Raw genomic sequence first — 25,050 nt, 5'->3', positions numbered from 1 at the left:
AAATTTGCAAAAAGAATCCAGATAAGATGTCACATCAAGTTTGAATTAGTTTAGTTTAGATTCACAGTTTCATGTCTGCTTTGTTTTGTTAACCTTTGTGGGTGTGGTGGCCCTTTTGGTGGATGCACTGGCTTCCTGTCTGGGGTGTGTTACAGTGTGTGCCCACTGATTTTGACTGGGATATAGCAGTGGTAAAGCATAAAAATGAATTAGAATCCATTATGAGGCTTTGCACCCCTTCTCTGTAGATGCCTGATTGGTTGAGAGCACCGATGGGGATTTAAAGGGGGCGAGAGTGTCTGAGACCAGCGCAAAAGAAAACATTAATGTAGAAGAGGTAAAAAACACACGAGCACACCACGGGCTGAGATCCGGGGTTCGAATCTCGGGGTGCTCTTGAACGCACTGACCTGATTGGCGTCTTAAGTCTGGGTAAAGTAAGATTGAGAGGTTTGTACCCTGGATCTCAGCCATAGTGGGTTAGTGTAATATACCACTCCACCAACCAAGCATCCCAAATTAACTACTTTTTTTTCATTTACCATCTAATTTCTTTGAACTATATTATTTCTGTGTATTTCAGTACATCTTGTGACGTTAATATTCAATACCAATTCAAATTCGAACCACAATCTCAGTAAAAATAAATAAGGGCAGTTGTAGCCTAGTGGTTAAGGTACTGGACTAGTAATTGAAAGGTTGCTGGTTCAAGCCCCACCACTGCCAGATTGCCACTGTTGAGGCCCTTAACCCTTCCTGTTCCAACATGACTGCGCTTCAGTGAACAAAGCAAGCTCCATAAAGACGTGGATGAGTGAGTTTGGTGTGGAAGAACTTGACTGGCCTGCACGGAGTCCTGACCTCAACCCGATAGAACACGTTTGGGATGAATTAGAGCGGAGACTGTGAGCCAGGCCTTCTCGTCTAACATCAGTGTCTGACCTCACAAATGCGCTTCTGAAAGAATGGTCAAAAATCCCATAAACACACTCCTAAACCTTGTGCCTACATCATATTAAACCCTGTGGATTAAGAATGGGAGTCAGTCAAGTTCATATGCATGTGAAGGCAGACGAGCGAATACTTAGTGTGTTAGTATAGTGTATATTGACCATTTATGTGACAGTTGTAGCCTAGTGGTTAAAGTACTGGACTAGTAATCGAAAGGTAGCTAAATACCGAAAATGTAGAGGTTTAGCATGGTATCGCGGTACTGTGGTGGTGTTATGACCTCACTCTAGCTGACCAATCAGAATGCAGGTGGGTTATTTTCGGAATGCGGGTGTGAAAACAACAGTGGGGCGTCTGACGTCATCACGCAGCGGGGCAACATGGCTGCTGAGAGCGAGTGAGTATAAGAGCTCTAATAAATACAAGTACTGTTTTTATATTTCATTATATTATTTAGTCTGGAGGAAATAATAGTTAGTAAAGTGATTATATATGATGAAACGTGGTGTTGTCATTGCTTGTGTGGGTATAATTTAGCCCCGCTAACATGAACAAATCACTTGGTATTTAGCTTTACTGGTCCTGTTGTTGGCTACTATTATTCATTATCCATTATAACACGTTTCTGGGTGATTCTTCAATTGGGGGAACTTTTACGTCCCTAGGTTATAAATTTGTGTTAAAAATACTTTATTACAAAACAAATATTTTAGGTATTAAAAAGATCATTCATTGCATCACTAAAAAAAATTACATACCAAAATAATTATGATTTTCATTTTTTGTGATGATTTTTACATTTACATTTACATTTAAACATCAATATTTAGCTACTTTGGCCTTGTCCCCAACCCAGACTTTAAAACTTCTCTGCTCTAATAAAATGCTAAAAAGTGATCAGTTCATTATAAAAAAACACAATATGGGTTTTATAATAACTTAAAAAGAAACAAAATGTATTTTTTTTTTCATATTTTTTACAACCTATGCATATTTTACAAAGACTCGCAAGGAAGCACATGCCAGCCATGAGAGAAGATTGAAATTTTAATGTCTGGAAATGTGAGTAATTTAATCATGTATTCCTCCTGATCATAAGAGTATATTTATTCAGAGTCATTACCATTTACATCAATTTACTTTACCAAAAAAAAAAAAAGAAATTTACACATTATTTATATGTATTTAAAGTGCATCTTGTACTAGCTGTTGACTAGCTTTAGAAAATCCATGGCCTAGCTACTTTTTTTCTTTAAAAAAGTAAAAATTGTCATTACCGCAACACTTCATTACCAACACATAATGACATTTTGCTATGCCACTTTGAAATATTAAAATTCTATATAAGCTCAATTGTAGCCATCATTAAGTCTTTGCTCTAAAGCATGTAAGCATTATCTTGACATAATTAAAACTAAGTTATTGCTAATTTTATTTTTCAAAAGTTAAGATGGTAAAAAGAGCCCGCGATTGAAGAATCACCCTTCTACGTCCTGTTATACAAACTAGGATTTTATAGTAAATAATCCCAGTAATTGAGCCAAGACTGTCTTAAAACAGTCTAAACCTGTTTCGTTTGTGTTGTGGAAGTACAACATCAGTGAGCAGATCAGCTTTGAACAGTCAGCACAAGTTCCAAATGAACTTTTATTAAGATAAGATAAGATAAGACTCCTTTACTGATCCATATGAGAGAACTTCGAGTGTTGTATCAGCTCTAGTACAGTGTAATTTTGTCCTTCATCCTCTCCTCACACACTACCTCCAGACAGTCCAGCTCCAGACCCACCACAGAGCTGGCTTTCCTCACCAGCTTATTTAGTTTATTGGCTTCTTCAGCCTTGATGCCACCACCCAGCACACCACAGAAAAAAGAGGGCGCTGACCACCACAGACTGATAATGCTCACATTAAAAGACCTCAGCCTTCTCAAAAAGAACAGTCCACTCTGTCCTTTCCTTTAGAGGAAATCAGTGTTATGTGTCCAGTCCAGTAGGAGTACAATTCCCATTTAAAATAACTACAGTGCATATTTTTTATTCCTCCAGCGTCCTGTCTGAGATCGAGGTTCTACAGTCCATCTATGTGGACGAGCTGACAGTCACACACACAGATGATGGGTACGTTTCTCTCACATCACTGCATCACTCACACACATACACTGTCTTCCAAGTTTATAGTGTGTTAATAATTGACATATACATGTGAAATCAATCAAGTTTTAAATGTTAGTGCTGCAAAAATCTGTTTTCTCTCAATGATTAGCAGTTATGGTGAAATTAAAGAATCTCATGTACATGACAAAACAAGCTACAGCAAACAAGCCATATCAAATACTGTTGCTCTGATAATCCCTAAGTCTTTAAGGAAAGTATGAGGAACGTTAAGTTGTTTATTTAAGGGGTGCCACATGATTTTTACAACATGCTGTTAGGTCAGTGACCAAGATGATAAGAGAGAGGATAACCTGAGTTTACTGATTTAAATTCATGTGTATGTTATTCATGTTGTGACTTATTACCTAGATTAATTCTAGTGAATTCTGGCTAAACTTGTTTGTCAGAAGGACTCTGTTTGTAATGATTTTTGATATTAAGGGGTCAGGAGTTAAGATCTGCAGTGTTCAAGGGTAAAGGTAGATTTCCTCTTTCTTAGAACAGTAAGTGTGTGATGTGGATGTGAAGGAGACCTAATGCAGAATTCAACCCAAATTTGTTTTTAGATGGTTAGTGTTAATATTTTTGTTTGCAATATAGAATATACGGTCCATGCTTTGCCTTTCATTAGATGATTAATTCATGTATTTGCTTACTTAATTTCACAGCACTGATAGGAATAGCTACCTGGTCCTGTGAGTGTAAAAAAAAAAACACTTAATATCTAATTTGCTTGGGCACTTGGGCAGGTATTTAATGGTTCAGTTATAGGTGTACAATGAACTGCACTGCAGACCTCCATTTTACACCCCTTTGCTAAAAAAAGAATCACAGAGATTGGAACAAGTGAAAAACAGAACAATAGTCAGATAAAAATGTAACTCCTTGATAATAGTTCAACTAATTACATTTGAATTGCATATGCTTTCACAATACCCACTGTGAATTAAAGACGAGGCTTAATAACTGAATTTTCTTAAAAGGAAAGTGATTTTTTGTGTTTTCTTTTTTGTAGAGGATGGACAGTTAGTATACTCCTCCACCCTTCGACTGGAGAAGACTGCCTGGCCCAGTTTGTACGCCTCACGCTCACGATGGACCTGGATCCACAGGTATGTGAACGTGTTTACAGGAGGATTATTCATGGTCTTGGTTATTGTTTATGTTAATACAAATATTTAAGGGATCCATCTGACTGTGGGTCATAAAGCGCAGCACTTCATTAATTCTATTTAATTTTAAATTTCTTATTTATAACCTCATAGTTTTTTTGTTTTAGTACCCATCATCTCCTCCTCGCATCTCTATTTGCAACCCACGAGGTCTCTCTGATGACAAGCTGCTCAGGTCCTTGTTTATTTCTTTTTTCAGATCATTTAATTTGATAGACTGTTCAGTCTATCATGAATCCGTCTTTCATTTTCCTTTTCTTACAGTTTAAAACAGAGTTTGCAGATGGAGGTAGAATCGTGTACTGGGATGCCTGTTTTGTATCAGCTTATTGAGGTAAATGCTGCTCCTTTACCTTTCAGTCTTCACGTCTGTGCACTTGATTGTTTCATTTGTTTGTTTGTTTGTTTGTTTGTTTGTTTGTTTGCTCTAACAACAGAAGGCGAAGGAGGTCCTGACCGAGAGTAATATTCCCCACGGGAACTGTGTCATCTGTCTCTATGGGTTTAAGGTAAAGTAGTATGGAAATACAGTTGCCATGTCATGATGATTCAACCCTTTAAATTGTTTTTTTTCCCTCTGTACATGCCACCCTGGCGCAGGAGGGCGAGGTGTTCACCAAGACGAGCTGCTACCACTATTTTCACTCTCACTGCCTTGGTCGCTACATCACCCACTCAGAGGAGGAGCTGAGAGAGCGAGTGAAGGAGCTGGAGAAGGACAAGACCAGAGAAGGAGCAGATGAGGTACATGTGCTCTTTTACCTGTGTTCATTTATTTATATATTTTTGTTCCCAATCTTTTATCTCCCAATCTATTCATTATTAATTCCTGATTGTGAATCCGCTGCCGCTTGTGCAAACCCTTATTCTAATTGAGATTCAACACATGTATTCAGCACCACATTAAAATACCCAATCATGACCAGTCGATAGCACAGCTGAAATTCAAACACTGGACATACGTGTTTTAGCTTATAAAATAAATAATGAGTGTACAAAGTAGATAAAGCATTGTATATAATGTATATGAGTCTGTGTACTTTGACTTTAGGAGCTGTCTGTCGTTTGCCCCGTGTGCCGAGAGCCACTGACGTATGACGTAAATACCCTGCTTTCATCACCGGTTCCGAACATCCCTCAGGTAAAGACGCTGTAAAGACGCTGTAGCAGACGCAGCATTGTGTGTTGTTGTGGCATCTCGTCTCTCATGGAAATACCAGGCGCTCTTGTGAACACACTGTGCCATTGTCCTGCGTACAGTTTGTATAATCGCTGCGTTCCCTGAATGAGATGCTGTACAGCCGGCCGCAGGCTGCGGTCACATGCTTTATCGTGCTGGTTTGAAACACAGCCGTTCTTTCACAGCAGGAGGATGATGCGGTGGGTGCCGAGTTTAAAAGGAAATGGGCTGATCTTCAGAAGATTCTGGAACGGCAGAAAGAGAGAGGAGGAATCATCGATCCCGAGGCCGAGTCTAACCGCTTCCTGATTCACATTAATGAAGTAAGTTCTGTGTAAACGGTTACCCCACATTAAAGAAATTATAGGAGTACAGCAGCTTCTGACCTACTCGATCCATCCTTCTACACCCTCATAGTTACACAAACACTCTAACCACCATACACACAAGTTAAGAAAGCAAATCGACCCACCACTTAGCCATGATAATACCCATAACAGCTGACATGGTGCTAAGAATTAAACAAACAAACTAAATCCATCCATTGGGTACCAACATCGTCACTTTGCCAGCCTGTACAGGTTGCTTGGCTTGTGCAATAATGAGCAAATACTTTTTCAGTAGCTAAAATTGCATGTTTTTAATGCCACACCAGGATTTCTTAAGGCTTTTTTGTTTTAAAGGTCCCTGCTGAACCTACAGACGCCCCATGCACCGATGCACCAAATTCTGAACCCACCGCACCACCTCCTTTACCTTCCCCTGAAAGTCTAAATCCAGCTCCTCTTCCTCGAGCAGAGAGCACATCGCGGGAATCCCAGCGCAGACCTTATGGCAGGAGGCCACATTGTGACTATAAAGGAGGCAAAGGAGGGCGGGGACGAGGAGGTAGAAGAGGAGGCGGACCAGCACCTTATAGAACGGCTCAACCAGTGGTCGACGGACTCGCCAAACTCCGTCTGTCTTCAGAGACGGAGAGCGGCCCCACAAAGTGCAGCATGCCGACCCAGAACAGTGACGACTGTGTAGAACGTAGAGAACTTTCTGTTGAGTTAAACCAGCCTGTAAAGCCAGTAGTCGAGGAGTGCATCACATCAAGTGACCAGGAGTCTCCAGAACCTGAACACGAACTCCCAGTCGATCCAAACGTCTCGGCAGACGCTGTTCAGCCTGTAAAGCCTGACAGGCAGCTTGAAAGTGAAAACAGAGAAAGAGGAAGGAGACACGGGTCACACAGGCCACCGTACAGCGACCGGCATGACAGAAATGCTCCGAGGGATAATTCCGGGAGTGCGTATCACTATAGAGGAGGGAGAGGACACAGGGCGAGAGGTGCCGGCTTTAGTAATCATTACCGAGGACGTGGGAAAGGCTTCCAGCAGAGAACTGAAAGTGATTTTAGGAAGGAAGGGGTTCTCTGACAGTGGAGGAAGAGAGGAGCCCAGACACAGACGCTTCTCTCCCTGCTGTATCGCCTGTACCTGCATCATAGCTGTGTCTATAATAAAATGCTTCACTGTATAGACCAGGTCTGTCTTTTCTTGATTTTTTTTATTGTTCAGCAAAACAGCGCTCAAGTTCAAGTAAATAAAGCCGTTTTTACATTTGGTCGGTATGGGTGCTCGGATGGTGCAGAGGTATGAAATCCGGGGTTCAAATCTCAGCAGCCAGACATGATTGATTGTGTGTGAGTGTGATCTTGGGAGGTGTGATGGGGGATGTCTCAGTGCTGGTTTTAACCCCTGATTAAAATAAAGGAGGGTTGACTTAGATGCACAACAAAACAAAAAAAATCACTTTATTTGTCAGAACTCTACACCAGTTAGACTACTAACTAAATTCTAACTAAATTAAAATAAAGGAATGTAAACAAGCAAGCTGTTCCAACTGTTAAAGTTCATTTTTAAAATGTTACAGGAATTTATAGTCAAATATTAAGGTGCAGTAATAAAATGTCCAATATTTTAGGGGTCTTTTTGCACAAAAGTTGCATTTTAAGTAAGGAGCAGTGGGTTCTTACTGTAATGCTGTAAAATGTAAACAAGCCGCTCAAGTTCCTTTCTGGTCTTTTGATCAAATAGTTTTATTGGTTCTGTAAATTTTCTTCTCTATATACAGGGTGAGTCAAAATTATGTTAACACTTGAATGGCGGAAACTGATGATTTACAGGACAGTCTCAACCTGTTCGCCATCATGTTTAACACACAAAAAGCAGCGAGCAACAGCACCATTTAAAGCCCGGAAACACGTTTTGTGGGGAATAGATCCATTAGTGTTAACATGATTTTGACTCGGTCTGTGTTTTGGCATTCAGCTTAAGATCCAAAGTGAATTTTGACTGAATACAATACAAGCTGTGTGTTAACATAAGATTCCTTTATTGATCCCTATGGGGGAAATTCGAGTGTTACAGCAGCTCCAGTACTGTGTTGGTATAGTAAATATAGTGAATAAAATAGAGTAGAAAAAAATAAAAATAAGGAAATTATAGAAAAATTTAGCTATGTGATACAATTACTATTATACAAAAGTATGGTAATTACAACAATATAATAAAAACACTATATAATCTATATGTAAATATATACATATAGAATATATACATATATGGACAAAAAAAACATTGTTAAAAAACAAATTACAAATATCTTAAGAGATACATGCAGCTATGACAAATTGATTCTTCTTTTATACTGTTGCTGGGTGATTCGACTATGTGTTATTGTATTGTGATCATCATGTTTGTTTTCAATGTCTTATGTAAATTTGTTTGTATGATTGTTCCTCAAGATGCTTTGCCTTTTGCCAGGCCGCCATTGTAAATAAGAAGCAGTTCTTAATGACTTGCCTGGTTAAATGAAGGTTAAAAAAAATAAAATAAAATATATTATACATATAAATATATACATATATACATAATATGAGGTTCAAGGGTGACAGGGCCTTTTCTGTAGCTGCCCCAAGACTCTGGAATAGTCTTCCACTTTTCATAAAGGAGTCCCACACAATAGATGCCTTTAAGTTAAATTTAAAAAGTCATTTGTTTTCTTTGGCATTTTAGTCCATTTGTGGTTTTACTTAATTTATATGTTTATATGTTGGTGCATATGTATATTATTTTGTATGTATGTTAATGATTTGTTAAATGTTGCACAGTTGAGTGGTATTTATACCTGATTTTAATGTACAGCACTTTGGTTGACACACGTTGTCTTTTAAATGTGCTATAGAAATAAAGATGACTTGACTTGACTTGACATAAGGGCCCAGCAGTGAATTATTGCAGTGTATGGGGCTTAAAAATGTGACTCTTATTTGCAAAAGTTTGAAAAATTAAAGATTTACCACTTAACCCTAAATGTTGGAGGTTTTCCTTTAATCTGTCACCACTGTATTCTATTTTTGCGTCCTGAAGGTGGCGCCAGTGCGCCTCACCACTCAGCGTCCCAGTGCGCATGCTCAGACCTAACGGCTCTGCGCAATGTTTTCAGTTGTGTTGTGAGTGTGTGTGAGTGCGGTCTGCGTTAAACCCCTCAGTTCTACTGAATACTACATTATTCATAATAATAACTGCTCCTGAAACAACATGGAGGTGGAATTAAACGTGGGTCACTCTGCTAATGACCGAGGAGACGCTGAGCTGGGCAGCCTGACTTCTTTTTCTGCCAACGGCAGCGGCGGTGAGGAGGACGAGGCCGACGCCTCGGTCTCGAGTACACCGCGCCACGGGGACGGAATCGCTCTGTGCGGCGGCCGTGAGCAGGAGGTGTCGGTGGAAATAGGCATGACTTATCTGTGTCAGCGAGCGGATAAGACATGGCGTGAGTTGGAAATCTGGCTCATGATCACTCAATGCTGTTTAAATATATACTGTATTGTACTAAAGCAAACGTGTTTTAAAGCGGTTACACCCCCATGTGCTTTGTTTTGTTTCTGTTAGTAGTTAATGAGTTCATTCTGATTGACTTTTCTCATTTAATGTTTGAGTCTTTAAGTGCAGATTATAATAAAAACATGTTGTACCTGGTTTTTTTTTACTTTTAGATTCAGCAGAGGTGATCCAGTCCAGACTGAACGAGCAGGAGGGCAGAGAGGAGTTCTATGTGCACTATGTTGGATGTAAGTGATGCTCTGTGTGTGTAGTTTCATCTGCTCACTTCTTGTGTACAAGAGTCTCCTTACATTTACATTTTTGGCATTTACAGTATACAGTCTGAGCAATTGCTCAGGGGCCCAACAGCAGCACCCTGGCAGCTGTGAGCCTTAAACCAGCGACCTTCTGATTACTAGTCCAGTATCTTAACCACTAGGCTACAGCTGCTGCTCCTTAATTTGGTGTTTTGATAGTGTTGGAGAGTATAGCACTGCCATCCACTATGGCAGTCGGAAGGTGCTTAATTGGGTTGAGATCTGGTGACTGCAGGTACCATGGTATATGATTTACTTGATGTTAATACTTAATTTATTTAATAACCTCTTGTAACCTTTGGGTTTGTGTCCCATTCAGGAAAAGCCCATTCTAATCATTTTACTCTGACCGTATTTATATTTATATTTATTATGACTGCACTATCGTTTTTTAGAGCGTGCAATTTATTCTGTGCAATATCTTAAGCCACCCAAGGCATGTGCAATACCCCACTACTATAGTTTAGTCTTTATTCTTTATATTTAAGATTTGTATACATACGTGTGTGTGTTGTGTATTCGTATATAATTTTTTGCTTCTATTTCTACTTATTGTGTGTGTTTTGTATATGTAATTGCTACTCAATTTTGTTGTACACTGTGCAATGACAATAAAGGCATCTTATCTTACCTAATCATGATAGAAATGTTCCGTTATACTGTATTAATCAGGTGATCGGTCAAAAATAACCAACCCAGTATTGAATTGTACAATCCATTTCTTTAAGAGGAAGAGTGGACCTACTGTGGAACTACTGTCATGGCATACACCATGAGGCACTGTACTGTCTTCATGTTGGTTTCCTGTCTCCTTCTGAAAATTTGCAATAGGGCATTTGGCTTGTGTAAATTTTCCCAGGTGTAAGTAAGCGAGTAATTGTGCAAGTCTGTGATGGATTGGCACCCTGGCCTGGCATGTATTACCCCTTATTAAGGTGGTCTGTTAACACTTAACAATGACTACACTGTGCTGAAACGCATTGAGGGCACCTTAACGTTAATGGTACAGATGTATGATAAGATAAGATTCCTGTATTGATCCTCATGGAGGAAATTAGAGTGTTACAGCAGCTCCAGTACAGTGTAAGTACAGTAAATAGAGTAGAATAAAATAAAAATAGGAAAATATAACACAAATATTAGCTATGAGATGCAATGACTATTATACAACAGTATGGTAATTACAACTATATAATAAAACATTATATGTAGTATATGTAAATATATACATATGTGTGTATAATAAAAATGTGTGAATATGTGTTTCCGGCCACCTCTGGAGTTTAACTGAGCTAAAACAGACCTGTTTAGCCCAAAATCTGTGTCTTCTGTCTAAGTGAGGGAGAGAGTGAAGAGCTCAAATACAGGTTCTGCACTGTCACCACAAATATTGAAGAAAAGAATAGAGCCTGACTGAGTTGGAGCAGCGCTTAACTGCATTTTTACTCATTTATAAATATTTTCTTTAGATACAGTCAGTCCATAAGTATATAGACACCTGATCCTGAGCTTGTTGGATATTTATTTATTTATTTTTATTCCTGTTGAACAGTTAACAGACGGCTGGATGAGTGGGTTGGAAAAGGTCGTCTAGCGTTGACCAAAACTGTGAAGGATGCAGTAAGAAAAAGTGTGGAGGAGGGAGGGGGAGAGCTTGGGGACCAGCCAGAGAGGAAGATCACTCGAAACCAGAAGCGCAAACACGATGAAATCAACCATGTTCAGAAGGTACCAGAAGGACAAGATCTTTAACATTTTCATTATCTGTGTATTTTTGTTACTGTTAATAAAATCTGTCCTATTATTTATATAATTGTTTATTTGTCTAAGTTTTTATAGCACATTGTTATCTGCCGTCAGCAGACTGTCACAGAATGCTTCCTTTTTTAGACCTATGCAGAGATGGACCCGACTACAGCAGCTCTGGAGAAAGAGCACGAAGCGGTAAGACAGAACCTCCACATACCCTGCAGAACTGCCCCAAACATTACCTCGTCTAAACCACTGAAATGCAAGTCCTGTCCTAGGTCTGCCTTTAAACCAAGGGTTCATCGTGAGCTTCTGTGATTTAAATCGTTGTTTGTTCTTCCTCCAGATCACCAAAGTAAAATACGTGGACAAGATCCAGATTGGCAATTTCGAGATCGATGCCTGGTACTTCTCGCCATTCCCTGACGATTACGGAAAACAGCCCAAGCTCTGGATCTGTGAATACTGTCTAAAATACATGAAGTATGAGAAGACCTTCAGATACCACCTGGTCAGTTCACAGTTCGTTTTCAGCTTAACGATGCAGCTCGGTTCATTATAGTTCTACATCTGTCTCTGAGAACAGAACTCCAGAATCATTTGGTGGAGGTTTGCATAGTTTGCAAGATGGTAGGGAGTTTTAAGCCTGCATTATTGAGCACTGTAATATTTTATATTCAATAACTCTCTGAATATTTAGAGAGTGGGATTTTTTGTGAGTTGTTTATTATACTCTATACATATTATACATGAAATAATGCTATTATACATTATATGCATACATATACATCCATAAATTAATTTTAGTTTTACCTTCTTGTTCTGCAGACGCAGTGTCAGTGGCGGCAGCCTCCAGGAAAAGAGATTTATCGCAGAGGCAATATCTCAGTTTACGAGGTGGATGGGCGAGACCATAAGGTGAGCTTAGACGTCCCAGGAAACCCAAATCCATCATGTCAAAAGTGTACATACGTTTGTTAGGGACATTTCAGTCTTGAAATTTTAATCATGTTTGTCATTTTTTTGTCTACTGGGGTAGTTTGACTGCACCCATTAGAACGTGCATGAAACGGTGGTCGCAGAGGCTACTGTTGCTAGGTGCATGATGATCATAATGAACTATATACTCCATCCAGTCATAGCAATAAAACCATTTTCCTAATATGCTATTGAAACAGCTCGGGCCTGCAGAGTCATGAACTCCACAAGACATCAGAAAGACCCGTGTGGTTTCTGGCTTAAGGAAGTTACCTACTTTTTCCATTGTTCTGATGTCTAGTTCCCATGCCTGGATCCCTGTTGTAGCTGCTCCCAACGTTTTTGAGTCTCTTGGTCTGTACCAGATTCCTCTGGCATCGTTGAGTCTTGACTGGCCTAGAACCTGTCAGCTTGTGGGTACTCACCAAGGCTGCTTGTGGAGCACCCGTTTGACCCAGGCATAATGATTTGGCCCTTATAAAAGTCACTCAGGCATTCAACAGTGAGCTTTTAGGACCTAATGTAAGCCCAACATTTAATCTATTCCTCACCATCACGTGCACAATTGTAGTAAAATAGGCATCGTCATGCACATGCAGATCATAACATTGTGTTCTTTCAGAAGTCAGTTTCGAAATTTGCGTATCTGGATTTTTAAGCATGTATCAATAGAAGGTCAATAGCCTTTAGGAAGTATTAGAAAGAAATAAAGATTACTTAAGGTAATATAAATATAATTGCCCTAATCGTGTCTTTCTGTTTGTAGATCTACTGTCAGAACCTTTGCCTGCTGGCCAAACTCTTTCTGGATCACAAGACTCTTTATTTTGACGTGGAACCGTTTATCTTTTACATACTTACTGAGGTCAACAGACAGGGGGCGCACATTGTAGGCTACTTCTCCAAGGTGAGCGACGTCTGTCACATTTATATTCTTTATCTCTACGACTCGGCCGCTGTGTAATGCTTCTGTCTTTAATTAAATGTTTCCGGGGTTTGTTTTAACAGGAGAAGGAATCTCCCGATGGTAATAACGTTGCTTGCATCCTCACGCTTCCTCCATACCAGCGCAGAGGATATGGAAAATTTCTCATCGCATTTAGTGAGTTTGAGCTCGGACATCTTAATTTTCATCGTCATGTGAGGAACACTCAGATGTTTGTACAAATATACAGGGGTTGGACAAAATAACTGAAACACCTGTCATTTTAGTGTGGGAGGTTTCATTGCTAAATTGGACCAGTCTGGTGGCCAATCTTCATTAATTGCACATTGCACCAGTAAGAGCAGAGTGTGAAGGTTCAATTAGCAGGGTAAGAGCACAGTTTTGCTCAAAATATTGCAATGCACACAACATTATGGGTGACATACCAGAGTTCAAAAGAGGACAAATTGTTGGTGCACGTCTTGCTGGCGCATCTGTGAGCAAGACAGCAAGTCTTTGTGATGTATCAAGAGCCACGGTATCCAGGGTAATGTCAGCATACCACCAAGAAGGACAAACCACATCCGACAGGATTAACTGTGGACGCAAGAGGAAGCTGTCTGAAAGGGATGTTCGGGTGCTAACCCGGATTGTATCCAAAAAACATAAAACCACGGCTGCCCAAATCACGGCAGAATTAAATGTGCACCTCAACTCTCCTGTTTCCACCAGAACTGTCCGTCGGGAGCTCCACAGGGTCGATATACACGGCCGGGCTGCTATAGCCAAACCTTTGGTCACTCGTGCCAATGCCAAACGTCGGTTTCAATGGTGCAAGGAGCGCAAATCTTGGGCTGTGGACAATGTGAAACATGTATTGTTCTCTGATGAGTCCACCTTTACTGTTTTCCCCACATCCGGGAGAGTTACGGTGTGGAGAAGCCCCAAAGAAGCGTACCACCCAGACTGTTGCATGCCCAGAGTGAAGCATGGGGGTGGATCAGTGATGGTTTGGGCTGCCATATCATGGCATTCCCTTGGCCCAATACTTGTGCTAGATGGGCGCGTCACTGCCAAGGACTACCGAACCATTCTGGAGGACCATGTGCATCCAATGGCGGTGCCGTGTATCAGGATGACAATGCACCAATACACACAGCAAGACTGGTGAAAGATTGGTTTGATGAACATGAAAGTGAAGTTGAACATCTCCCATGGCCTGCACAGTCACCAGATCTAAATATTATTGAGCCACTTTGGGGTGTTTTGGAGAAGCGAGTCAGGAAACGTTTTCCTCCACCAGCATCACGTAGTGACCTGGCCACTATCCTGCAATAAGAATGGCTTAAAATCCCTCTGACCACTGTGCAGGACTTGTATATGTCATTTCCAAGACGAATTGACGCTGTATTGGCCGCAAAAGGAGGTCCTACACCATACTAATAAATTATTGTGGTCTAAAACCAGGTGTTTCAGTTATTTTGTCCAACCCCTGTACATGTATTTATATGTATGTATTCATTTACTCTTAAGGTTACGAGTTGTCGAAGTTGGAAAGCACAGTTGGCTCTCCAGAGAAGCCGTTATCAGATCTGGGCAAGCTGAGTTACAGGAGCTACTGGTCGTGGGTACTTCTGGAGATTTTAAGAGATTTCAGAGGGACGTTATCCATCAAAGATCTCAGGTACTTCCATCCAGTTCTGATGCAAAAGTGGTTCCAGTCCAGAGGAGCCAAATAGGTTCACAGATTGTTAACACACTGGCAACGTACACTTATGGAAGTTCATCCTGAATGAATGAACCTCGAGTGAACAACCAGCATCAGCTATAGTTATTACGCTGGACGTATGCTGAGATTAGCTTCGGGTATTGCCACATCCAGACCCAGCATGTTTATAGTTTGTTTCCACACCCGCGAACGCTCGATGATCATGATTGCAAAAGCATCGAAACGAAAGTGACGGGCAGATTTTCTCTTACGTCCACAGTCAAATGACCAGCATCACACAGAGCGACATCATCAGCACGCTGCAGTCTCTAAACATGGTGAAGTACTGGAAGGGCCAACACGTCATCTGCGTCACACCCAAACTCGTAGAGGAACATCTGAAGAGCGCACAGTACAAGAAACCTCCCATTACAGGTACATCCACCAGTAGGAGATCTTACTGTAACTAGGGCTGTCGCGCTAACCGCAATTTTGAAATATCGCGGTATAGACCAGCCAACCGCAGGGCATGCTGGACAACCGCAACACCGCGATATTCACGTTTTTTCTTTCTTTCTTCTCCTTTTTTTTATTGTTGCAGGTCCATCTTGTTTTATACGCTTACATTCGTGCGTAATAAATGTTAAATAAATTCATAATGAAAATGAGCTAGGAGCGACATTTTCCCGCAACCTGTTCTCATGCGTTGCTGCTGAGTGTCAGGCTTTGTGTTTTAAAATGTAAACAATCGCAACAGGAATTATAGGCAAGTTTATTAATGATTAAATTGAGTTCACACTCAATAAATACTTGTAATTTAGACTATATTTAAACAGCCTTGGTGAACTAAAGCACTTAATGACGGTTAATATGGCATTGCAGCCTGCAAATATTCTCTTGCTGGCTTGCTGGAATGATTTAAATGCATTTTTTCGTTGAATAAAAATGTATTGAAACGAATAATAACTTGAAACGTAGTATATATTGTTATGTTAATTATACCTACTAAATAGATGGTTAATAGTGGCGCGATAACCAGGCTAGACTTTCTCTGATCTCTAAAGTCGCATGCAGGTTCAGTACATCTACAGTGTATTAATGCAACGAGCACACACACCATCAGAGAGGGTTTTAGTGCCGAGGGGAACATCGCTACCCCACTCAGATCCTCTCTAAAACACATCAGGTGAACATGTTGGTTCGTCTAGCGCGCATGATAACGCAGGTTTAAACTCTTACAGACTTTATTCTTTATTCTATTTTTTTACCATATTTTGATTAGATGTGCATTTAAAATATTTAGCCTAAACACTTTTTTTTTGTTTCACAGTGTATATCTAACCTAGGCTAGAAGCTTAATTTAAACCTTTATTTAATAGAGAAAAGACGCGCATCCCTGCTCTGTTCTGTATTTAACAATAGCCTAAACACGCATTTCATTGGTCTTAAAGCCGTCTCATCTTTGTCATTATAAAGCAATAATATATCGAATCATAGCCTAACAATAAAGCTTGTTTATATAGCTCTAAAATCCAGATCAATTAAGTAATTTTCAAAAACAACAAAAAAATGGCGATATAACCGCATACCGCGATATTGAGACAGTCTGAATACCGCAAGGGGAAATTCTGTCACCGCGACAGCCCTAACTATAACCATATTTATGTGCATGGTTTTGGAATTAAATGTCTTTTGGCAACGTTGAATATCATTATTTTCCCTTTTTTACCTTTAGTTTGCATATGATCCTTTTATAATGACCTGAATGTCTTTCTGCTCTCTTCACAGTGGACACTATGTGTTTAAAATGGGCGCCACCTAAACATAAACAAGCCAAGTTCTCCAAGAAATGAGGAACGTCAACACGCAAACGATCGGACAATGATTAACGCACACCTTATGTTCTGTTTAAAAGAATTTGTTGACATTGTTACACTGTACATTGTTTTTTTTTTTAAATAAAGAAGGCTCGTGTCCTTTCATTTTTTGGTTTCGCATTTCTCTTACAGTTTAATACCCCTCCAGGCCCTATGGTGTGATTTTAATTAGTTTTATGAATCATTGCTGTGTTTAGTGGACACTCTGGCCAAAAACACTCATTTACACCATGGTGTGTGATGTAAACATGCCGTCTTAGCTTTTGTATCAATGCTGGTGTTTTTAGAATTAGGTGGGTGACGCGTTCTTCACACAAAGAAGCGCAATAACTTGGGTGCAAACCATTAACATAGCAATTGTGTGCATTTGTGCTGCTATAAACATGGTCTTCCAATTCTGAACAGTGTAAAAGAGCGTCTGTGTGCCATTTTCTTCACATTTTCCACCTATTTGCACCTTTAGAATTGGTGTTATAAGAAGAAACATCAAAACATGTCATCATGACGGTGACTAGTATGTTATAAACTTGTCATTACTGGCCATAATAGTTCCTGTTGGGTATTATAATAGTAGTCATTTCTAGTTTTTCACTGTATGCAACTTTCAGCATATGCTACCCGGTGGCCAAGAAAAGCCAGAGGCTAGCACATGCTTCCTTCAACGCATCTAAAGCTGCCTCAACTGGGCACTTGTGTCAGTAGAGGGCTGTTGCAGCTACAAAGAGATGACTTCCAATCATCACAAATCTTTCTTTACCCTTTTTAGCATTTCATTACTAGACTATTTAATTAGTTTGAAGTTCTTTCATGCTCTGGATCAGTTAAGTAAAGTATTGGAAGGACAGCCACTGGATGAAGTGCTCTTGGGGGTGGGGGTTCAAAAGGTGAGTGCCAGTTCTACCCACAGAGCTGGTAACACATTCAGTATCTTGTGCAAAACTCAACACAACAAATGCAGTGCTTAATTATTCATCCCACCGTATGGAATTACCTAATGCTCAGGTAGCATGTGTAAGCACCACTGGAAAGTGATATCAGACTAAACCAGACGGAGAGGAGATGGGAATATTGCAAAGGACCTGAAACAAATACCACCTACATCGATCCTCTAGAGAATAACTGCCATGCAGTGAGGGTTTAGTTGTTCAGTTGTTTAACAGCAGGCTGGATAAGGTTTTTCGGTAGCATTGCTGCTACTCAGTTATTGCTTGTTTGGGCTCTTGTTACTCAAACCGGTTTAGATTCAGTTGGCAGCCCTCCCATTTTAAGCATCCTCCAGTGTCCCGAGAACTACCTATGTGGACATTGTTGGGCTATTGTGATCCTTTTGACTCGGTATATCAGGTGCAATCAAACTAGCCTGGGCACAGAGAAGTCTAACCATTAATCAATCAGAATAAGCAGGACACTATACTGCTAAGTTTAATGGAGTATAGTTTAGCCAAACATTTAAAATATATAAAACTGAAATTGTTGAGAGTTTGTAAGGGTTTTACCCCCTCACTGTGTAATATGAGAGCTGGTACCAGATGAGTAGTTTAGCGTTTTGGGGGGGGTGTTCCTGCTATATCAATGCCCCTTTGATGTCTATGCAGACTGAGCTATGGATGTGGTTTCGAACAATGGGCCCATTGGGAGTCCAGTGACGTGGCGGCTTCTCATTAGCCACAACAGTCAGGTAGAGCCAAACAGGTAGGTTTGGAATTTCTGCTATCCAGCGGCCTCTGTTTTTCTTTTCTTACACCTGGTTACCGTTTCGGCTCTGTGGAGGACACAGTTCAGCTTTAAATCTGCATCACAGCGCGTTTACAGAGTTATAATGAGTTATAAACGAGGAGCAGCTCAAACATCACAGATCTGACGGATTTCAATGTGTGAACGTGCGCGTGCGAACAGTTTAAATTCAAATTCAAACTGTTCGAATTTTAAACGGAATTAACGGAAATAACGGTCGCTCGGTTTCTCCAGGTAAGAAGCAGAATTCATTATTCATTATTCCAAATTAATAAAGTTGTTTATATAAATTAGTTCATATATTTAGGTCTGAGCGTTTGTTATAACAGTATTATAATGACTTTATTCACAGAATGTTGAGTTCTGGGATGCAGGTGCTTATTGCAGTGTTTACCTCAGGTGAGTTCATAAAAAATAATATAAATGTCAGCAGGTCTGTTGTGTACTGTCATTAAATCTTAGTTTATAAAACGGATAGTTCCGGTCCTAAAATCTGATTGGCTGAGCCGCGTTCGAAGCCGTTGTAAAATCCCCGATAAACGCACACCTATGACCACCTCACATCATTCCATATTAATACGCCACTGAATAGAAAAAATTAATGTTATTTTCGCCCACATGTTGCCTAGCAACACTGTTAATCGAACTATTTTGCGTCGCGGAAGAATGCTTTATTGTAAGTTTATACACAATAAATACATTTATGAATTAAACATTGTTGTATTTATTATATTTTATGTTGACCGCCGTTTTATAAAAGCAATAAGCCACTCGAGACCGTGCATTACTGTTATGATTTTAGCACGGGGAAAGAAGTTCCAGTTCAAAAACGTCATCCCCGTGCTAAAATCACAGTAATGCACGGCCTCTCGTGGCTTATTGCTTTAATACATGGGCGGATCTACCGGGGTGGCATAGGGTGGCAAATGCCACCCTAAAAGAAAGCCTTGCCACCCCTGCTGCCACCCCAGTTGGCAGCAACAAATTAAAAGAAAAGTTATGGCCAATTTGCAACGCTGCCACTCTGACAGTCAAAAACTGTTTGCTTTCCCTCTCATACATCTGCCACTCATCACCTGTGTCTTACCTTAATGCCTTTCCTTTGATAATGCCCCACCTACAGTAGTGCTACCATACTTTTATCTCCTATTATTGAGATTACATTGTATGGTCACTAATTCCTAATATGAACTGTTTCACATGAAACCTTAAATGCAAGACATTGATTGCATGAGATTAAGTTTGTCTGTATGAGTTTGTAAATGGCAGCCCGTGCCCTTTTGTAGTGTGTACATACTATTTCTCATCAAACTGTGATAACTGTGATTAAATTCAGTATAAATACGTCTGCCATATGTTGCCACCCCTCAAAAATTCCTGCCCCACTCTTGCCACCCCATAAATATTTTTCTAGCTCCGCCCCTGCTTTAATACATACATAAATCTCAGTCAGAACTGGAGTTTTCTACTTTAATATTTTGTCCTGTCTTTAATAACGTTATACCGTCCAAATCTGATGAAAATCTTAACCGCTTAAATTATAAATCTAAATCTGAGATTTCCACTTAAATAAAAGTTTGAACAACACTTTTTGTGCTTTGCCCTTTGTCATGTCTCCACCAGTGTTAATGTATCATCTTAATTTGCATTTTTCTATATTGAGGTAATTGAACTCTCTGGAATAAGGTCTTAGTATCATATACATTTAAATTGTCTTTTTTGCTTTATATTTATTTCATTTTCAGAGCTTTGCCCCCCTAGTCATAGCCGATCATGTCTAGCCAGTAACAACACCGAGATTCAAAGCAGTAGTGGGCAGGAGTAATAGACCTCTATGCCACCTGAGTGCTGTTTCAGATTAAAATTAGTGTGTAAAATTAGTGTGAAACTAAATACTGAGAAGCTACATCATTGTTAGTTATTGCCTGTGCTAAAGGTTCCAAATCATTAACAAAACATGACCTTACACAAAGCAAAATTGAGTTAAAACAACAAATCACAGATTTTTGTTTTTATTGCATTTTCAAAATGTCCCAACTTTTCTGGAATTGGGTTTGTATTTTCTTTTTTTAATAATGAACAATATAAGGAAACTATTTTATTGTCAAAACCACAGCACATTAGATTAGTATTACATCACATGTATCTCCTTAGCAATGCAAAGGCACAACAGTTTGGTTCATTCTCTCAATCTTGCAGGTTTATGGCTCATACCAGCATGTGCGTCTCAAGGTAATTGTACATCTTTCACCTGCCTCTAAATGTAGATCAGTTTTTCCACCTCTGTCTTACTAATACAGCTCTTAAGACTTCTATGTGTTTACCGATCTTTCATAGCATGTGGAAGACCTTCTCTAGGGGCTCGCATTGTGGGAGGCACCGAGGCACGAGAAGGCGCATGGCCATGGCAGGTAGACATTCAGATGGGAACGAACGGCCATGTTTGTGGAGGATCCATCATCTCCAGATACTGGGTCCTGTCTGCTGCACACTGTTTTCCCAAGTAAACAATCTTCTCTAAGCATCGTCAGGATCAGTGGGGAGAAATGTGGTTTCTGTGACAACTCAAGTATGTCAGATTGTCAGGCCGCTGTTAAAAAGATGAAAATGTTTTAAAATAGGTCATATTTAACAAAAAGAAATGTGCAGTATTAATGGCACAACTGTAACGGTCTGTAAAAAAGCAAGCATTTACGTTGAGCTTGTGTCCTGGAGACCTGGGTTCAATCCTTGCCTCTGGGTACATTACATGGAGTATGTGTGGGTTTTTCCAGCTACACCGGTTTCCTCCCATAATGGGTGGTTAAGATATGCTTACTTGACCTTCTGTGTGAGTTAGTAAATGAATAAATGTGTAATGATCTGTGATGAAGTGGTTTCTGGGAAAGGCTTTAGGCCAGCCCTCACAGCAACAGGGGAGGAAAGTCTAATGAGAAGCAAGGTGACATGGCAACTGTTAACATGTAGGTTAAGCACATTGACTCTTGCTTCCTTCCTATTGTACTGTACTTCGTTTAAACCATGCCACGTCTAAAAAATGTCAATACTGGCTCATGCCATGCTCTTCTTTTCCCCTGAAGCCCCTCAGATGTCTCCCCATATCGTCTCTACATGGGTCGTTATCAGCTTAACGGCAATAACCAGTTTGAGACGTCGAGCCGTGTGAGCAGGGTCGTGGTCCCTGATGGATACTCATCCCCGCAGGACGGCAAAGACATCGCTCTTGTTCAGCTGAGCTCTCCTCTCACCTGGTCAGACAGAATCCAACCCGTCTGTCTGGCTGATGCCCAGCTCCAGTTTTACGGTGGAACCATGTGCTACGTCACAGGCTGGGGAAACACTCAAGAGGGAGGTGAGTACTTCAAAATCAACCCTTAGCAAAGCACGTCACTGAGCAAACTACTCTTAAAGGCCTGTGCCACTCTTCACTGCGCCACCCGAGCGCCAATATCGCAACGTAAATACATTGAACTAACAGTAGTATTGAACAGTGCGAGTCATTTAATAGATTCCCTATCATGTGAATGTCTTTCAAACATCACACTACTTCTCTTCCATCCAAACAGTCTCACTCTCAGGTATTGGGACTCTACGGGAGGTGCAGGTACCCTTTATTGACCGAGATTCCTGCAACACTATGTACCGCATCCAGTCGTCTAGCTTTGAGACAGTAGATATTTTATCAGACATGATCTGTGCTGGATACAAAGAAGGTGGCAAGGACTCATGCCAGGTAAGGGCTTTTTTATTTAGTCCCTGAGGATGATTTTGGGTTGTGTGTAGATACTGAATGATTGGATGGTAAAATAACATGGAGTCAGGAGACCATGCCACAAAGTTAAATATAAATTTAAATATATTATTATTATTATAATTTGTATTAATAATGTATTATTATAACACGAGAGGTCGTGTGTTATCGCCAATAACATCACGGCTGTGATTTGGTCGCAGGCACGAACCGAAGGCGAGTAAAAACTTTTATACAACAGTTTTTACAAAATAAAGAAAGAAAGTAAATCAAAGAAGCCCTGAATTTCATATTAAATATGCTTTAATATCCGCCAAAAAGTAGTTCCACAACGAATATAAAGTTTAACACTACAAAGCAGACATCCCAAGTTGCAAAAACTCATTTCAGGGAGGTAAGAACAAGAAGAAGAAGAAGGCAAGAACCTCCGAAGGGAAAAAAAAGAAATAAAAAAACCTCTCGCACACACCAAAGGATTATGGATGAAAACAGAACTACTAGGAGCTGCTAACTGGGCTTAACTAACTGTTCGCGTTACAAACACATTAATGTTCCCTACATAGTGCACTAGATTGTGTATCAGATCATGGATATATGTTCCCTACATAGTGCACTAGATAGTGAATTAGACAATTGGTTATGTTCCCTACACAGTGCGCTAGATTGTGTATCAGATAACGGATTTAAAACGCGACCGGTGTCGCCTGCGTGCGCGTTTGTGTGCATGAAGCTCGTCGTTAATGGCAACGCGTCAGCGGAGTAATACCATCGTGGTGTGAAAAGGCCGTGCTGTTATCACCAATATCAGCACGTTTAGAACGCTTCTCAACCAATCAGATTGTAAGGTCAGAACTAACTGTTGTATAAATATATATATATACAGTATACGTATATAGTTGTTGGGTAAGTGGGGGGGGTGTCTGAATGGGTGGTTGGGTCACACTTAGAGCTTTATTTAGAGCCAAATGTCATAAATCAACTACATTTACACTGAGCTGTGCATAATCACACTCAGCTGTGTTTTCGTTCCTCAGGGGGACTCTGGAGGACCTCTCGTTTGTCCTGGTGGTAACGGGACATGGATCCAGGCAGGCATCGTAAGTTTTGGACTGGGGTGCGCCCAGCGAAACAGACCTGGCGTGTACTCCAAAGTGTCAAGTTACGCCTGGCTGATCCGCTCAACAGTGCCAGACGCCCAGCTGTTGGGTCGAGCCTGTAACTCTTCACCTCGAAGCCTTCTGGTCCTCAGTCTCGGTCTGATGTTAATAATCTTGAGCTGGTAGTACACATGCAGGTGGACTAACACTGCCGATACTGTCCTGCAGTATGGACGTGATGAACTACACCCCTGCTAACCTCTGAGCCATGTTGGGAGTAAAATAAGGACTGTTCTGTATATTTACTCATACTGTGATTATAATGCAGTGGATCATGGATGATGATGATGATGATGATTCCTGCTAAATGATAAAGCAAATCAATAATGAAGTCTTTTATATTTTATGGTGAAATAGCAAATCTAGTGTGTTATTAAATGATTAATGTACCACAAGCAAATGTGACTCGCTGCCAAGCCTGATGAATGTCAAACTGTTTCCTACCTAATGAGGAAATCACTGAACATCTTAATGTAAACTTTTATAACTTATAAAAGCCCTGGATTGTCCTAAATGGATAGCATGGCACCAGTGTACTGTAAATGTATATGAAACATTTTTATTTTTAAGGTTATACAAGTCTGTACAATGGTGTCATACTCGATCATAAATGATGAATCACTGTGTTAAAATAAGAGCTACTGTGTATGTGATCACATGAAGTGAAATCTGTTTGTCCAATATGACTTGAATGTAGATCAGACCACATTTTATAAGGAATTAATGCACAAAAAAAATGTTCACAAACTTTTTCATTTTATAATTGGACAATAAAGGTTGTACATGTTTATTGTGAATTATTATTAAGTCGATTGTGTTGCCCCGCCTCCAATGCATGGTCCCTGCTTTATGTTGGTTAGGGACTGGCCTGGATGGTTATGCCCTGGACTGGACGGGGCACCAATCCAAAACCCACGTCAATTAATTAAAATGAGTAAAATATTATAATTATTACGTGAATTACAACACTGCCATTTTCATTTTAAATAGCAAAAGGGGCGGCACGGTGGCTAAGTGGGTAGCACTGTCGCCTCACAGCAAGAAGGTCCTGGGTTCCATCCCCAGGCGGAGCGGTCCGGGTCCTTCCTGTGTAGAGTTTGCATGTTCTCCCCGTGTCTGTGTGGGTTTCCTCCGGGTGCTCCGGTTTCCTCCCACAGTCCAAAGACGTGCAAGTGAGGCGAATTGGAGACACTAAATTGTTCATGATTGTGTTCGATATAACCTTGTGAACTTATGAACCTTGTCATGAATGTAACCAAAGTGTAAAACATGACGTTAAAATCCTAATAAACAAACAAACCCCTTCTCCAATGCATGGTACCTGCTTTATGTTGGTTAGGGTCGCGTTGGGTCAGGTTCCACCGGGAAACACTGGTCACAGGCAGGAATGCCCTGATTCACGTCAATTAATTAAAATGAGTAAAATATAATAATTATTATGTGAATTACAACACTGCCATTTTCATTTTAAATAGCAAAAGAACACACACACACACACACACACACACACACGACCCAACTAA

General features: G+C 40.2%; 3 protein-coding genes across 4 annotated transcripts; all 3 read left to right on the top strand.

Moving 5' to 3' along the window:
- The first annotated feature begins 1,320 nt into the window (after positions 1-1,320).
- On the top strand, positions 1,321-6,987 carry rnf25 (ring finger protein 25). Its single transcript, XM_063018631.1, has 10 exons — positions 1,321-1,348; positions 3,000-3,071; positions 4,123-4,219; positions 4,387-4,454; positions 4,544-4,613; positions 4,717-4,788; positions 4,880-5,023; positions 5,331-5,420; positions 5,645-5,782; positions 6,143-6,987. Exons 1-10 carry the CDS (start codon positions 1,332-1,334, stop codon positions 6,878-6,880), a joined length of 1,506 nt encoding a protein of 501 aa, XP_062874701.1. The 5' UTR covers positions 1,321-1,331; the 3' UTR covers positions 6,881-6,987.
- A 1,976-nt stretch (positions 6,988-8,963) lies between these two features.
- kat8 (K(lysine) acetyltransferase 8) lies at positions 8,964-16,990 on the top strand. The gene is made up of 11 exons (XM_062984720.1): positions 8,964-9,281; positions 9,505-9,579; positions 11,201-11,376; positions 11,539-11,592; positions 11,744-11,908; positions 12,226-12,315; positions 13,142-13,282; positions 13,384-13,477; positions 14,834-14,984; positions 15,289-15,443; positions 16,797-16,990. Exons 1-11 carry the CDS (start codon positions 9,047-9,049, stop codon positions 16,859-16,861), a joined length of 1,401 nt encoding a protein of 466 aa, XP_062840790.1. The 5' UTR covers positions 8,964-9,046; the 3' UTR covers positions 16,862-16,990.
- Positions 16,991-18,823: 1,833 nt separating this feature from the next.
- Positions 18,824-24,824, top strand: si:dkey-16l2.17 (serine protease 27). 2 transcript variants are annotated; one of them, XM_063018903.1, is made up of 7 exons: positions 18,824-18,853; positions 18,972-19,018; positions 20,819-20,851; positions 20,957-21,122; positions 21,700-21,971; positions 22,186-22,352; positions 23,405-24,824. In XM_063018903.1, exons 2-7 carry the CDS (start codon positions 18,973-18,975, stop codon positions 23,651-23,653), a joined length of 933 nt encoding a protein of 310 aa, XP_062874973.1. In that variant the 5' UTR covers positions 18,824-18,853; position 18,972; the 3' UTR covers positions 23,654-24,824. The 2 variants fall into 2 exon arrangements, with proteins under 2 accessions (XP_062874973.1, XP_062874974.1); XM_063018904.1 differs by having other exon boundaries at positions 18,830-18,853; positions 20,928-21,122.
- Positions 24,825-25,050: the final 226 nt, after the last annotated feature.

This window comes from Trichomycterus rosablanca, chromosome 22 (genome assembly GCF_030014385.1).
Source record: "Trichomycterus rosablanca isolate fTriRos1 chromosome 22, fTriRos1.hap1, whole genome shotgun sequence".
In the NCBI taxonomy this organism is placed as follows: Eukaryota; Metazoa; Chordata; class Actinopteri; order Siluriformes; family Trichomycteridae; genus Trichomycterus; species Trichomycterus rosablanca.
Note: the sequence above shows the minus strand (reverse complement) of the source record. Positions and strands in the feature narration are given on the sequence as shown.

Coding starts and splice junctions, on each gene's coding strand:
- rnf25 (XM_063018631.1), top strand. Junction 4,614..4,716: donor TTTTGTATCAGCTTATTGAG/GTAAATGCTGCT, acceptor CTCTAACAACAG/AAGGCGAAGGAGGTCCTGAC. Junction 5,024..5,330: donor CCAGAGAAGGAGCAGATGAG/GTACATGTGCTC, acceptor CTTTGACTTTAG/GAGCTGTCTGTCGTTTGCCC.
- kat8 (XM_062984720.1), top strand. CDS start 9,047: ATGGAGGTGGAATTAAACGTGGGTCACTCTGCTAATGACCGAGGAGAC. Junction 13,283..13,383: donor TTGTAGGCTACTTCTCCAAG/GTGAGCGACGTC, acceptor TTGTTTTAACAG/GAGAAGGAATCTCCCGATGG. Junction 15,444..16,796: donor CAAGAAACCTCCCATTACAG/GTACATCCACCA, acceptor CTCTCTTCACAG/TGGACACTATGTGTTTAAAA.
- si:dkey-16l2.17 (XM_063018903.1), top strand. CDS start 18,973: ATGTTGAGTTCTGGGATGCAGGTGCTTATTGCAGTGTTTACCTCAG. Junction 19,019..20,818: donor TATTGCAGTGTTTACCTCAG/GTGAGTTCATAA, acceptor TCAATCTTGCAG/GTTTATGGCTCATACCAGCA. Junction 20,852..20,956: donor ACCAGCATGTGCGTCTCAAG/GTAATTGTACAT, acceptor GATCTTTCATAG/CATGTGGAAGACCTTCTCTA.